Source organism: Neltuma alba, unplaced genomic scaffold, assembly GCF_004799145.2.
Source record: "Neltuma alba isolate B1F8T4 unplaced genomic scaffold, ASM479914v2 tig00002280_pilon, whole genome shotgun sequence".
NCBI lineage: Eukaryota > Viridiplantae > Streptophyta > Magnoliopsida > Fabales > Fabaceae > Neltuma > Neltuma alba.
Genome location: NW_021632805.1, coordinates 25,862 through 40,571, shown reverse-complemented (window position 1 = coordinate 40,571; position 14,710 = coordinate 25,862). Strand labels below are relative to the sequence as shown.

The window sequence follows — 14,710 nt, the reverse complement described above, 5'->3', positions numbered from 1 at the left end:
TATAAATTTATTAAATTGTTTTGAATTTCTATCATATATTATATATTTTACATATGATAAAATTATTTCTTTCTTATATCAGTTTGTATAAAAAAGTTATTAATATTCTTATTGTATTTTTTAATTATCATTAATAATCAAGAGGAATTTATTTTAACAAAATATAAATAAGTTTTCTAAGAAATTGTCTTTCTATTTTCAGTATATACATAATAATGACATGAATAATGACGATATCTTCATTAACACCAACTCCACAAGTATATCAATTTATTTTATAATTAAAAATATTTTTAAATTATTATATTCTCAATTGTTATAATATAATTTTTGTAAGATTATAATTTAAAATAACAAAATTTAAAATTAGTGACGGATTAGCGACGAAATAGAATTAGTGACGGAATTAGTGATATAAACTTCTATGACAAACAATTTAGAGACAAAATTAACGATGAAAATTTCTGACAGAAAAAATTCCGTCACTAAATATTTACTGACGAATTTTCTGACAAATTAGTAATGGAATTTAGCAACAGACAGAAATTCCATTTCTGTCGCTAATCTGTCGAAAAAATTAGAGAAGGAATTTCAATACGTCTATCAAGTGTTGCAGTTCTATCATGTATTGCTACTCCATAAAGATTGACGTGCACCGTAAAGATATTTTTTTCAATATGTTTAGTAAAATCAGAAAACAAAATTATATTGAAAATGAAACTGGCCTTGCTCATAAATGTTTTTTTTTCCAAATCTAATCCTTTCATGTTTTGAGGAATTGGATTTCTTGGTGAATTTTATAAGTACATGTATCTTTTTATTGAAGACAATCATATTTGAAATATTGTCAGGTACTCATGGATAAGGAAAAGTCGGCTAGCCAGAGTTGATAAAACCTTAATCAACTCACCTTGCCCCATTTTTCACTAGGCCCCAAGTAGGCTGGTTCCGGTTCCCAGCTGTATCACCAAGCCCAAAGAAATATGACTTCTAACCAATAGGGGCTGGGTCTAACGGAAAAGGCTAATCTCCCACAATGTGGTGAACTAAGGTTTGAATTCCTGTTAGGAGAGGTGCCCACATTTAGTGCCTAATAGTGTCTCAAATAGAATTTCCTCTAATAGGAGAATACCTATGCTTTAGTAAAAAAAAAAAAAAAAAGACTTCTAAAATCATCTCATCAACAAAGAGAACCTCAACAAACAGCACTTAAGTCTAGTGAAAAGGACTAATCTCTCATAATGTGATGAATCAAAGTTCAAATTCTCACTGAGAAATATGCTCACATTTAGTCGAGCAGTGTCTTGAATAAGATTACATCTAATAGAAGTATATCTATGCTTAGGGGGAAAAAATCAATAGAGCCTCAACTAAATTATTTATAGTATGATGAGGAAATATTAATACCTTTATCTGGGCATAGCTAGCCTATTTTAAATTTTTGGGTCACAACGTATCCACAAAAATATTTTTAAGGAAAAATGTGCCTTTTCACCATAACATGATATTATGATACTATCTTCTAATTGGCATCGTGATCCCTAAATACAAGTCTCCTTTTTTTCTTTTTTCTTTTTTAACTTCACAACCTCATATCTTGAATTGTAGGAGTTCATTAGACATTATTGAATTATTGGTTATTTTTGGAAAATAGTACAAATATTAAAAATTTTGGGCCAACTAATGAATATTTCAAATTTTCTGATTTTCATGTGGCTTGATATTTTAAATTATGTTTCACACAAGATTTTTTTTAAGGAAAATTGAAAAAAGACCCTAGAATTTAAAAAATACAGATAAAGACCTGTGATAACTTGACATGGGTTTTAACAAGTTTATGACATATTATTATTGTCAAAAGCCATAATGAAGTTGTCATGGGTCTCTATCTGTGTTTTTTAAATTCTAAGATCTTTAATTGCGATTTTCTCTTTTTTTGGCAAAAAATGTTTCACGGAAGATTGAATATTTGAATGTCATATTGTCACACTAATTGCATGCCTGATTAAATTTCAGATGACAAGTGTTCATTTCATAGAGAATTTTGAATTATTTTAAATTTAATTTTGTTTCTCTCTCTTCCCATCACTATATTATATTTATTTGTTTTTGACAATAGTGCTACAATTTTAATGGTATAGAACAAATTTTAAAGGGCAAATAATCCAGATTCTTGTAAAATTTAAAACAAAAAGTAAATAAAACATTCCGACACGAAAGGCTTACCCTTGAGTCTTTGACCATATTAAAATTATAATCATTAGAAAATAAATATTTTTCCTTTGAATTATATTGTTTTCCCCGCTTTTTGCTTGGGGAAATTTTGACCCACATCCAAAAAATAATTATAATAAAATGCGATCCAAATTGACCGATTTTTGCTGCATCATGTATGTGTGTGTCGTATGATGATGATGTTTTCTCAAACTCCGAAGGCCCAATTTCCGTAATAATAAGTAGGGAAAATTAATCTTTTAATCCTTTAACTTTTAACTCACTTATATCTCGGTCCCTTAACTATGACTCGCTTTAACTCAGTCCCTTAACTTTTAACTCGCTTATAACTCAGTCCTTTAACTTTTGAACCGTTTATTTTTTTGTCCTTTGTCATCCATGACCCATCTTCTGTCATGACTGAGATATCCTAGCTGGCAAAAAAAAAATACGAGTTAGCTTTCCCTGATATCATGCATCAGCAAGAGGTTAAAAAAACAAAAAAGAAAAGTTGATTTAGGGCCCGGGGAGTTTTGAGCGACAAAAGATGAGAAGAAATAGCATCGTCGGCCAGAGAAAATCGAGCTTATTTGCTTCTTCTCCATCACGGTTTGCGTCTTTGAAGGTCGTCACTTGTTACTTCATCATCTTCGTCCTTTGTTCTCTGGGTAGTTAATTTTTCTTCTCTTCTTCTCTTCTCTGGTGTGTGTTCATGGAAGCTTCTATCAAGTCTTTTTTCTTTAGTGATGTTTATTGTTGGTTGCTTCCTAGTTGTTCTCTCATCTCACTCGCTTTTTTTTTTTTTGTCATCTCTATGGTCAATGATCACTCACTCCTTTGTAATTATTGGCATTTGGAGTTTATGCACATATTTCACCCTAATATTGTTTTATTTATTCATTTTGGGTTTCCCTTTACTTTTGTCAGCTTATTATGAGGTTTGGTAAAACTTCTGCTTCCCCCTCTTACTTTTGGTAGTCCTTGGCTTTCATGGTCTTGCTACGGGATTATCAAGACTTTTAATTTTGATGTGATGTAAGAAGAGGATGTAAAAATATACAGATATGATAATATGTTCTATTTTTTCTTCACTTTAGTAATGGTAGGAAATTGTAAGGAAGGTTCTGGTTTGTTGTGTCTTAAGCACTTGTGTGTTTGAAAATTACATAGCATTATGTTCTAATTTATTCGACTAAATGACTGAATCTTTTTTTTTTTAAACATTTGTAGCTGAATTGGTCTTGTGATTTATTTTGAATCTTTGCCTGATACAAGGTTTGAGATGATATAAAGATGAAGAAAAGAGCATACTGTTTATTGCAACAAAGGAGGGAGGGGTGCCTATGAAGCCCGTAACTGTAACTAGTTTTTTTTTAGAGATACCCATTCTCTAATTGCCATAACCCATTGTAGCAAAGAGACAAAAGTTGAGGATCAAGCAGCCCCATTTGGAGATGCATTATATTGTGAACTAGGACTATTATGAGTATACTATTTATGTAATAGTACATGTAGCTTTGTATTATAAGGGGTGTAAGAATGCCTCTATGGGCAAGAGTTTTGTAGATTTTGATATTGTAATGACTGCCTTCTTAAATTGTCTCTTGGGGTTACTCCAAAAATTAACCGAATTAATGCAATATAGTGCAAAACTCGGTCGTTTCACTTTGAGGAGCCGAAACGAAATTAAACCCTAGTAAAGAATACAAGTAACCTAAACTATAAAAAGAGATTTTTGATTTTGAAAAGCTGTTAATTAAATACTACGAATCAAATTGAAATTAAAATACTTTTTTTTTGTTTTTATATAAAAGTGATTAAAATGAATGGAGATAAAGAAATGAAAATGAGACACACAAATAACACTGATAAAAATCAATCCTCCAATTCAACAACGCAGGCAATCATCACTCTAAAAGATGTAGGAGTTAAAACAATGAATTAAGAATTATAATTAAACTTTTAATCCAACAACCGAGCCATCTCGAATTGCCTCAAAAATATTTTCCCAAAAATTCAAATTACTAACTGCAACCAGAATAGTAAAATGAAATTAAGGATACTAAAAACTAATGCTTAATTAAATTCTTAAATTCACAACAATAGACTTAAAGCTAGCAAGAGACAATATGATCCAAGATTCTAAACCACCTTAGAAAATCACAATATATTAATTCCAAAATCAATACAAATGTCATAACCACAACATTATAATTGAGATCAAAACTATAAACAGCCCAATGTCAAATACTAAGCAATAATCCAGTCACAATAATCTCCAATATAATCAGATTAAGCAATACAATTATTTTCTAATAATTAGAATAACTATCCTAAGACCTAGGAATTGTTAAACAATTATTAGACAGGAAATTAAAGCAACTAAAACTCCCCTTTGATGATGTAAGCTCCTGCCATTATTGTTGAATTGGAAGATTATGAAGTCTAGCCTCGCTTTGCCATAAAAAATGCTGCAATCAACGCTCTGTTATAGGCTTCCATGAAAGAGATGTTATGAAGTCGTCAGACCGAGAAGGAGAAGACGCTGATATACTCAAGCTAAATCCTTCACCCTGTTCGCACGGCCGTCACTGGTTCCGCGTTCAAGATCAGCCGAGAAGACGAAGGTGAAGTGGCCGATGATGATGATTCTCGTGTTCTCCCTCCCTGTTGCTCTGTTCGTCTGCGCCGCTTGCGTGTGTGTGTTTCTCCTAATTGAAGAAGATAATAATTATATTAGGGGTGGAGCAAAACGCAACGTTTGCTCCCCCTTTTATTATTTTTATTATTTTTTTTCTTTTTTTTTAATTTATTTTTTTTCTTTTCTTTTCTTTTTTTTTTTTTATATTTTTGAATCTTCCAAGAACCTGCAAGCAAAATTCAAGGATAAGGTAGCATTAATTGTACTCAAAAATCAATTAATCACAATTAAATCAAAATATGACAATTTTGCCCCTATAAATAATAATTCAAAATAAAACAAAATAAATCAATTAAGGCAAAAGGGACCAATTAAGCTGACAAAACTCATATAAAAGATACCAAAATATATAAAAATAATTGAGTTTGTCACTGGGCAAAGTGAAATATAATCAATGACAATGTGTTTAATGAGTATGATTTAATGCACCCATTTGAATCCCCAGACTTGTGTGTCTTTTTGGATTTTCATTGACAACATAGCTGATATTTAGACATTCTTATGTGAATAATGAATTATAAGGAATAAAAACATAAAAAGATATATTCATAAAAGAAACCAAAAAATTGTAAATGCAATCATAGTAGATGAAAGCCATGCAAGAATGCTATAGGATATTGGTCATTGCCTTATTAAATCGTAAATATCATTCTAGTTTTTGAAAAATTATTTTCTCATATATCATATGAAAGCCGCACAAGAATTTTCTTGTCATTTTACCGAGGTGAATCTGATCTTCTCCATATCAAATACTGATAACTAATTAATTATTAGCACCATCAGTTGCATTCTTCAAATTATCTTACTTCTATTTTCATCTGTTATAAAGATACAAAATGGATCATAATGTTATACTTAATGTTTTACCCAAAAAAGTAATTCCAAATACATCTAAGACTTTACAAACATATCCACAATATTTCCAAAAACATCAAAAGAAGTTCCAAATAAATCCAACAAGGTTCCAAAAAGGCCTAGACCACATATGCATATAAAGGATCTTCTATTATTAGGGTTGTGATGGAGGTGTTGTACTGGTAGACTCTTGTTGTGAACTTCTACTGGCACTGCATGTTCTTCTATTATGCCCATAGTTTTTACAGTAAGAACAACGAAGTCTTGAGGATGTCCTTCGAATCTTATTAGGTTGGGAAGGCTCATCAGGTGCTCTTTTTCTTAATTTTGGAGGTCTTCCTGGTCTTCTATGATAGGACGGAGGGTCCATCTCCTCCTTATTTGTTACTTCCCACATTTCTTGTCCATTAATCGGCTTCACCACGGGAGAGTAACACTCAACATAAGCATCTATCTTCAAGTAGGGATGAACATAATCATGAGGGTCTTTTCTTTTTGCGTAAATTGAACTAACTGCATGCCTGCAATTAAGAATTAATAATGTGTTAATAACTACATGCCTACAATTCAAATATTCAAACATAACTCTAAAATTTGTAACAAACCTGCAAGGTATTCCAGTTAAATCCCACCATCTACAAGTACAACTCTTAGTAGCAAGGTCAACTGAAAATTTGTGTGAGTAACACGAGACCTCAAATTCAAATTCTCCTGCTTGTCGTGCAACCCACTTTCGTGATTGACTAACTTCTTTGTCCAACCTCCGTCTTGGATTCGGACATACGCTTCCATGACTTCTAAATTTCTCTGCCTTCTTTCTATTCTCTTGAAATCTTGTCATGATGTAAGTGCGAATCCATTCTAATAAACTAATGATTGGAAGTTCTCGAGCCTCTAAAAGCCTCCCATTAAATGATTCAGATATGTTATTCATAATCATGTCACTCTTTGGATATTCACTGAAATGAGATTTTGTCCAACATTGTGGAGGGAACTTCATCAAATGATCATGAGCCTCTTTAGATTTATTTTTCAACTCATGCATTTTTGCTTCCATCCATTGACATATGTTGCTTTCGCAGCTTGCAACACCAAATCTCTAATCACAGACCCACCACTATATCTACTCTTAATGTTGGCATATAAATGCCTAACACATAAGCGATGCTCAACTTCAGGAAGAAGTGACTCAAATGTTGGCATTAATCCCTACAACAACAAAAAATATATTGTAAAACCACAAAAGACATAAATGCATATGGATAAAAGAAATATAAATGCCTATCAATTACCTTCTGTTGGTCAGAAATAAAGACCCATCTTTGTGTTCTTCCTATGTCATTTAGAATATGCTCAAGAAACCATGACCATGAATCTCGATTTTCACCTTCAACAATAGCTATTGCTAAAGGAAAATACTGCTCATTTGGATCACGTCCTACTGCTACCAGCAATATTCCACCATAAGGTCCCTTCAAAAAGCATCCATCTAAGCCAATGATTGGTCTACATGCTGCTAAAAATCCTATCTTGACAGCATCCAAACAAAGATATAATCTTTTGAATCTTGGTGCTCTATCAATAAAGGGACGATCTGTCAAAATTTTGAATGTAGTTTCAAGACTTTTTGAGAGGACCTTATTGTTGTAATCCCATAGTCTCTTATACTCATCTACAAAATCACCTTCAATAGCTTGTTTTGCCTTTCTTCGTGCCCAATAAGCCTTAGGCACTGACACATCTGCTATATAATCTTCTTTAATTGTGGATATCACATCTCCAAGACTCATATTCTTATTTTTCTTTATTCTATTTTTAATCTTTTCTGACACCCATTTAGATGAAACATTCTTAGAACTAAAAGGCACACCACAAGTGTGTCTTGGATTATAAGTCTTCAAACGATATGTCATGGAATCCCTCTCCTTACTCATAAATATTAACCAATCACAACGTACACACTTTATACGGCACCTTACACTATCATTTTTAATGTATATTGTTTCATACCCATTCAAAAGTGAATACTCCCAAACAGCTTCCCTAAATTGAGTAATTGAGGTGAACTCCATTCCAAGTTCAAAGATATAGTCTTTGCACATCTCATCTGGATTATACTTTTTGCACCCACTTGTCACAACACCCTCTTCCAAATCCAAATCAGATTCATCTATAGATTTTAATGAATCAGTTTTGCGATTAGATGATAAAGAGCTTGCATCTTCATCATCAGTCAATATTAAGGCATCCACATTATCTAATGACATGTTATCTTCTTCACAAAAAGTATCATCATCTTCCTCAACAGTAAACTCATTGTCTTCATCACTACTCCCTCCATCACCCCCTAATTTTTATCATATGGTTAGACATCACATAAACCACACAAGTTATATTGTAATATTAATATTAATTGGAAGTACTCACTTACCCAAGCTATTTGACGCATCCATATATATATATCACACTGAAAAAAAAAACAGCAATTAATAATCATGGTTAATTAGCTTAAAAAGACAAAAAGAGAGAATCAAGCATAGGCATGTTTTAACATTCTTTATGGGTCTTCCCAATCTCTTTGTCACTTTGCATTAAAAAAAAAAAGATTTTCCTGGAAATAAAAACTCAACATGTATCATTTACATAGTTTGATGAAAACTTAATAATGATGCTGACAATGACTATGAAGGCAAAACCAAATATGTTTAGGATTTTTGATGGAAATGCGGTTCAATGTAATGTTGTTATTTGAATATTTTAATATTTATGCACAGTTGTACGGTCAATCAATGAATCAAGCACTATGATCTCCAGAAACATAGTATATTGTTTATTTCATTTAATCAAATATTATCATGAATTTAGATCAGACATCTACGAGCATGGGGACCACTGAAAACAGCCATAATCGAGAAACAAGATAAATATAGAACACATATTATTCAAATACACAGTGGGACCACTAAAGCACATGGAGCGCATGGATGTATTGTTACAAATTGCACCTTTCTCCCTTACCGATATCCCTGTGCAACTGTAAAAAGTTACTCCTTTATCTGATCTTCTTTGTCGCCTCTACAACGTTTCTTTGTCTTCTTCACGATTTAGTCTATTCTAGTCTTCTTGTTCTTTTCCGGTTTGGTCGTCTTCTTTGTGCCGCTAGCCCTCCTTACTTGTGCGTTTTTTTCTCGTCTTTATGGGGGTTACTTCTCTTTTCTTCTCAAGCCCTACCCTAGTTGAAAACATTTTTTTCAACCAGTTTCATGTGAATTCCAGGTGTGTATGACTAGGCAGCCACATAGTAATTATTAACGGCGTTAACAGCGTTTTCTTCCATGTAGGACGAGTTGGGATGACTGATGGATGATAAGGATCATTTTTTAAAAAACTAAAAATAAAAAGGACTGAGTCATAAGCGAGTTAAAAGTTGAAGGACTGAGTTAAAGCGAGTCATAGTTAAGGGATCGAGTTATAAGTGAGTTAAAAGTTAAATGACCAAAAGATTAATTTTCCCTAATAAGTAATTTTGAAGTAATGGATATAATATATTTAAATTTTATGTATTGGATAGGTCCTAAATGACCCTAATTTTAACTTTTAACGATTGAGATTTCAATATGAAATTTTAAAAGAAATCATAATGAATAGGATAATTTGAGAAAAAATTAATTAATGAGATATATAAAAAGATTACGGTCCTATAACCTAGACCAAATGAGTTTTTCAACCAGTTTCTACATTTAGTGTTATAAAGACTGTAAATAGTTATACACACTCACAGAAGTTCTTAGTAATTGAATTGCACAATAGTAAAAACTTATACATTAGAATGGCTTCCACTTTATCAAAAAAAAAAATCAGAATGGCTTCCAATTAACTGGCAAACTACATCAAAAAATTAAAGTCAGAAAATATGGATGCAAAAATATATTTATATTTTTCCTTGTCTTGATCATGCATGGGTGTCTATCCTTAAAAGAATTATTTTATAAAATTTGAAGTTTTACGTACTATTAATTAAACTATCAAGAATGTGATCACTTTTGATGAATTCTATATTGCATATAATATACGCACACAGATATATAGGTTGATACTTCCGCCAATTATCTGCTCCATGCCCAATGGAAGAATTTTAAATTATACAATTTTATTGAACTCATGCGACTTTGCTTATAAAAGAATCATAAATTGTACAAATTTTCAAAGCGAACATTTATCGGTTTGTTTTTTATTCTAGATAATTTTCACCGATAAATGCGTTGCTTGCTTATTACATTCAATATCACAAAAGACTTCAATTGTCAAAGGTCAAATTTATACTATATTTTTAAAAAATTTATAAAAAGTTGTCCTGTTGTCATCATATGAATATAATGGTATAACTTGTATGAGGACTCAATGCAATAACGCAGGGTCTCACTATTTAATTACACCGTATAAATACCAACATAACTAGACCTAGAAAATCAGGCAGTGAGAACTTTAGGATTCTAAGTTTGCTCTATCATCCTCCGTAGTTACTACTAGAGAGTCTATCTACAACAACAAGAAGCTGTAGCAACTATGAGTACCAACATTGAGAATCATGAATATGATTCTAATTCCTCTTTAAATCCTCTGGTGTTGGCGTCTGATCCCATTTACCTTGCAGTGTTAAATGCTGCTATTGATCTGAACTTGTTTGAGATCATTGGTAAAGGAAGCCCTGAAGGCATGTCTCCCTCTAAAATCGCTTCCAAGCTCGAAAATCCATATGCGGGCATGGCTTGTCGGCTTGACCGAATGTTGTTTTTGCTTTCTAATTACTCTCTCTTGACTTGTTCTTCCAACAAACTTGATCAACACGGCAGGAAGGAGAGGTTTTATGGTCTATCTCCAAGTGGTAAATGCTTAATCCCCGATGAAGATGAAACCTCCAGCATTGTATTCTTCAAATTATGTAATCATCCCGCCTACGTAAAAATTTGGTAAGCATTTCATGTTTTGATTCATAATCACCAATTTGTGTTTATCTATTTCATGTTTTGTACACATGATGCCAGGCAAAACTTCAAGCAAGTGATTCTTGATGAGGAAGAGGACCTGTTCAAGAAAGTTCATGGGATGCCTATGTATGAATATATGGAAATGGATCCAACTTTCAAAACTATTTTTCATAGGGCAATGGCTGATTTCTCAACCATGATGATGAAGTATGTACTTGAGAAATACAAAGGATTTGAGGGAATATCAACACTTGTTGATGTGGGTGGTGGCATTGGCCAAAGCCTCAAAATGGTCATTTCCAAGTATCCTTCAATTCAGGGCATTAACTTTGACTTGCCACAAGTGATACAACATGCATTATCCTGTCCAGGTACACACGCTTACACACGCACATGTTTGACATATAAACACTTTCTACACATTACAACCTGTGTAGAAAGTGAGGAGGATTCTTCTTTTCTTTTTGGTTAGCCTTTTCTAAATTAGTTAACAACAATTGGTATAGAAAAATTCATTTTCTGCGCCTGTGTATATTACTATATCTACACTGGTTATAGAGTCGGTGTAAATATTCTTTTCCGAACCACTGTAGAAAGATCTTTTGACATATGACATAGTCAACAGCGATGTCATTTTTGCTCTTATTTTGAACTTTCACGGGTTGTTTTGCACTTGAAAGTAAATTTGCACCTTAACCCATTAATCAATTGAATTATATAATTTTCAAAACCCACGCATGCAAAATTTTTCTTTGAGCTTATCATAAGATCTTCCTTGGATATAATTAAAGGAATGAAGCATGTTGGAGGAGATATGTTCAACAGCGTTCCACAAGGGGATGCTATAATGATGAAGGTCAGTTTAACACTATAATTAATTTTAAATAGTAATTATTATTATTCTTAAAGGTCTGTTTGGTATGAGGAAAACAGAAGAGAAGGGAGGAGAAAAAATTTTAATGAGCTTGATTTAGAAAATTAAAGTGGGGTTAAAAGCTTTTAATTAATTCTTATTACTCTTTTATATTACATCTTGTTTTTATTAAACTCTTAAAACCCTACTTCTTCAATTTTCTAAATTGAGCTCATTAAAATTTTTCTTCCCTTTCCCTCCCCTTCATTTCCTTCATACCAAACAAGTTCTTAAGGTTTGCTAATGATAAGCTATATATATGTTTAATGTCTTGCAGTCCATAACTCATAACTGGGGAGATGAAACCTGCGTACAAATTTTAAGAAACTGCCATAGATCTCTCAGAAATGAAGGCAAGCTTATTATTATTGACCTTATAATGCCAGAAATACCAAATGGAAGCGACGGGCATAAGCATGTATCGATTGCTGACAACCTCATGCTTGTGCAACCTGGTGGGAAGGAAAGAACAGAGGAAGAATTTGAAGCTCTTTGCAAAGATAGTGGCTTTTCTAGCTACCGTATTGCAGCTCGTGTTGCCTCCACTGCTTTGGGAGTCATTGAGTTTTATAAATAAACTAGATTGTCGTCATGTTACTTTGTATGGATCCGAGTATAAAGAGAGTCACACTATATATATACACATATATAAATGGTTTATGAATAATGCATGCGACTAGGTATGTACAGTTTGTGTTATATATAGAATAAACAAAGGGTGAGGTAATATTTGAATATAATCATTTATGATTTTGGAACAAAAAAAAGTATTTAATACGAGTGATTACTTGTTACTTGAAATAGGACAAATCTATATAAGTGGGATCGGGGAGTATCACTGGGGAGGTGGTATTCCTTAACCCCATCTACATAGAATTTCTTAATTCTATATAACAAGAAATTATTTATACTAAACACCTTTTAATGATTTTTCTCAATATCAATCCTAATCTTTGCTCCTCATTTCCAATATTTTATACCAAACAAGACCATAATCTACATCTATTCATCAAGTCTTTATCCAAACATGCCCAAAAAAGGCTGTCGTTGACATTTCTACAAGCCCCAGAATCAAACAACTGACCATATGTAACGGCAAGCAAGCATGCACGACCGGAATCGTTTCCCAATACCCTAAAATGCTTGCTGGAGTCTGTGTTTACTAATTTAAAAAAAAAACCATGACGTCATGTGTGACGAATTCACAAATTTTGCATCCAAACGTAACTTGACCAACTGCAAACACGTCAAGTGCCAACAAAATGGATGATCTGAACTGCACGAAAAAGTAACATTTGATGGGATAAGTTACATTCGCAATACATCTTTAAAGATTTTTATTTCTTAATAAATATGCTTGTTAATTCATACTTAATTAATTATCTTTATCCTACGTACATTCTATTTCATATATTTGATGCAAAAATAATATCAAAAAAATTATTTTTAATAATTTTTATTTTATAGTTTATCATTGTATTTATCAGTACAATGACAAATTATATACCCTGAGGATTTTATATACATATGTATGTGTGTATATATATTCTTCAAAGCCTAAGGGACGCCTTTTTTATACGGAATGGCCAGGTATAAAATTATAAATATAAAACTTATTTGCTCAATGACAGGGAAAAAAAAAATAGCATTGCTGGCTTTTTTAGTGGAAGCATTACTGGTAATTTAATATGGGGTTAAGGTGTATTCAGCATCTTAAGATATTTTTTGAGGTGTATATAGCACCTCAAAATATTTTGAAGTGTGATTTTATCCCTAACATATTAAAAATGGATCAATCTTATCTTTCAACTAACAGTCCGCAAACACCCCTTAGCTCTGTCACCAGAAAATAAGGGGGAAAAAAAACTTTCATAATAGAAGTTCCCTCCCTCTTCCAATTCGAGCCCGCCTTTAGGGTGCTGAGGCATTTGGCTTCTCTCCTTGGCCATTTGCATCCGCTGCCCTCCGCTGCCAAAAAAATGACAACGTTTTGGCTGTTCCGCCTCAAGTTAACTAGAGCGCCTCTACAAGAAAGTGTTAGATGGGGAAATGATACGTGAGAGTGTGAGAGTAGCATCCTGCTATGGGTGAAGCCCTTTAACAAATAAGTATAAAAAATTACTTAACCCCCTTCACTAATTTACTTCACTTAAATCAAATTTATTTATTAAAAATTAAGAATGAAGTACAACCCATATTTTTTAAGGCTCATATTTCAATATTTAAGACATTTAAGAAAAAATTTAAAATAATTAATGCATTTATTCTTAGATAAATAAAAAATTACTCAGTTAAATCTCACTAATCTATTTGCTTCTCTAATCTTATTTATAAGGAAAATAGAAAAAGTTATTATTAGTCATATTTATAAGTTATATTATTAAACTTTTAATATGAATATACTATTTTGTTTTTTTATTATAGTGTAGAATGTCATTTTTAAAAAATATACATATTAAATAGGAATAAAATAAAAAATTTATTATATTTTAAGACAAGGTAACTGTAGTTTAAGATTTTTTTTTATCTATGTAAAACATGTTAAAAATACCGGACCAAGTATATCCCTAATGTAGGTGGGGTAATACATTAATTGTTTTTAATTTTTTTCTAAAATGTCTTAAATATTGAAATATGAACCTTAAAAAAAATGGGTTGTACTTCATTCTTAATTTTTAATAAATAAATTTGATTTAAGTGAAGTAAATTAGTGAAGGGGGTTAAGTAGTTTTTTATATTTATTTGTTAGAGGGCTCCGCCCATAGCAGGATGCTACTCTCACACTCTCACGTATCATTTCCCCCATCCGACACTTTCTTGCAGAGGCGCTCTACTTTGGAACAAACAAAAGGTTGTCGTTTTTTTGGCAGCGGATGGAAATGGTAAAGGAGAGAAGCCAAACGCGGGTGCTGAGTACACCAAAATTATTTTAAGATATAAAGTGCTCTTAGAAAAATAATCTAGAGTTATTTTACACCAAAAACGACAGTATTTTGGATAAAGGAGGGGAGCGAATGGGAGTAGCAAGCGGAGAGAAGC

At 32.2% G+C, this 14,710-nt stretch overlaps 2 protein-coding genes across 2 annotated transcripts; one reads left to right on the top strand and one right to left on the bottom strand.

Annotated features, from left to right (window-relative positions):
* Positions 1–6,802: 6,802 nt before the first annotated feature.
* Positions 6,803–8,676, bottom strand: LOC114721165 (uncharacterized). The gene is made up of 3 exons (XM_028906988.1): positions 8,649–8,676; positions 7,063–8,117; positions 6,803–6,979 (listed from the first exon to the last, which is right to left on the bottom strand). Exons 1-3 carry the CDS (start codon positions 8,674–8,676, stop codon positions 6,803–6,805), a joined length of 1,260 nt encoding a protein of 419 aa, XP_028762821.1.
* A 2,224-nt stretch (positions 8,677–10,900) lies between these two features.
* Positions 10,901–12,332, top strand: LOC114721157 (isoliquiritigenin 2'-O-methyltransferase-like). The gene is made up of 3 exons (XM_028906981.1): positions 10,901–11,129; positions 11,550–11,614; positions 11,949–12,332. Exons 1-3 carry the CDS (start codon positions 10,901–10,903, stop codon positions 12,246–12,248), a joined length of 594 nt encoding a protein of 197 aa, XP_028762814.1. The 3' UTR covers positions 12,249–12,332.
* The last annotated feature ends 2,378 nt before the right edge of the window (positions 12,333–14,710 follow it).

Excerpts from the sequence above, each read along its gene's own strand:
- LOC114721165 (XM_028906988.1), bottom strand. The coding sequence starts at position 8,676 with ATGGCTGTTTTCAGTGGTCCCCATGCTC. Across the intron at positions 8,118-8,648 it reads TTTCAGTGGTCCCCATGCTC|GGGGTGATGGAGGGAGTAGT; the intron begins GTAGATGTCTGA and ends GATAAAAATTAG. Across the intron at positions 6,980-7,062 it reads TTATTTCTGACCAACAGAAG|GGATTAATGCCAACATTTGA; the intron begins GTAATTGATAGG and ends TTGTTGTTGTAG.
- LOC114721157 (XM_028906981.1), top strand. The coding sequence starts at position 10,901 with ATGGATCCAACTTTCAAAACTATTTTTCATAGGGCAATGGCTGATTTC. Across the intron at positions 11,130-11,549 it reads ACATGCATTATCCTGTCCAG|GAATGAAGCATGTTGGAGGA; the intron begins GTACACACGCTT and ends ATATAATTAAAG. Across the intron at positions 11,615-11,948 it reads GGGATGCTATAATGATGAAG|TCCATAACTCATAACTGGGG; the intron begins GTCAGTTTAACA and ends AATGTCTTGCAG.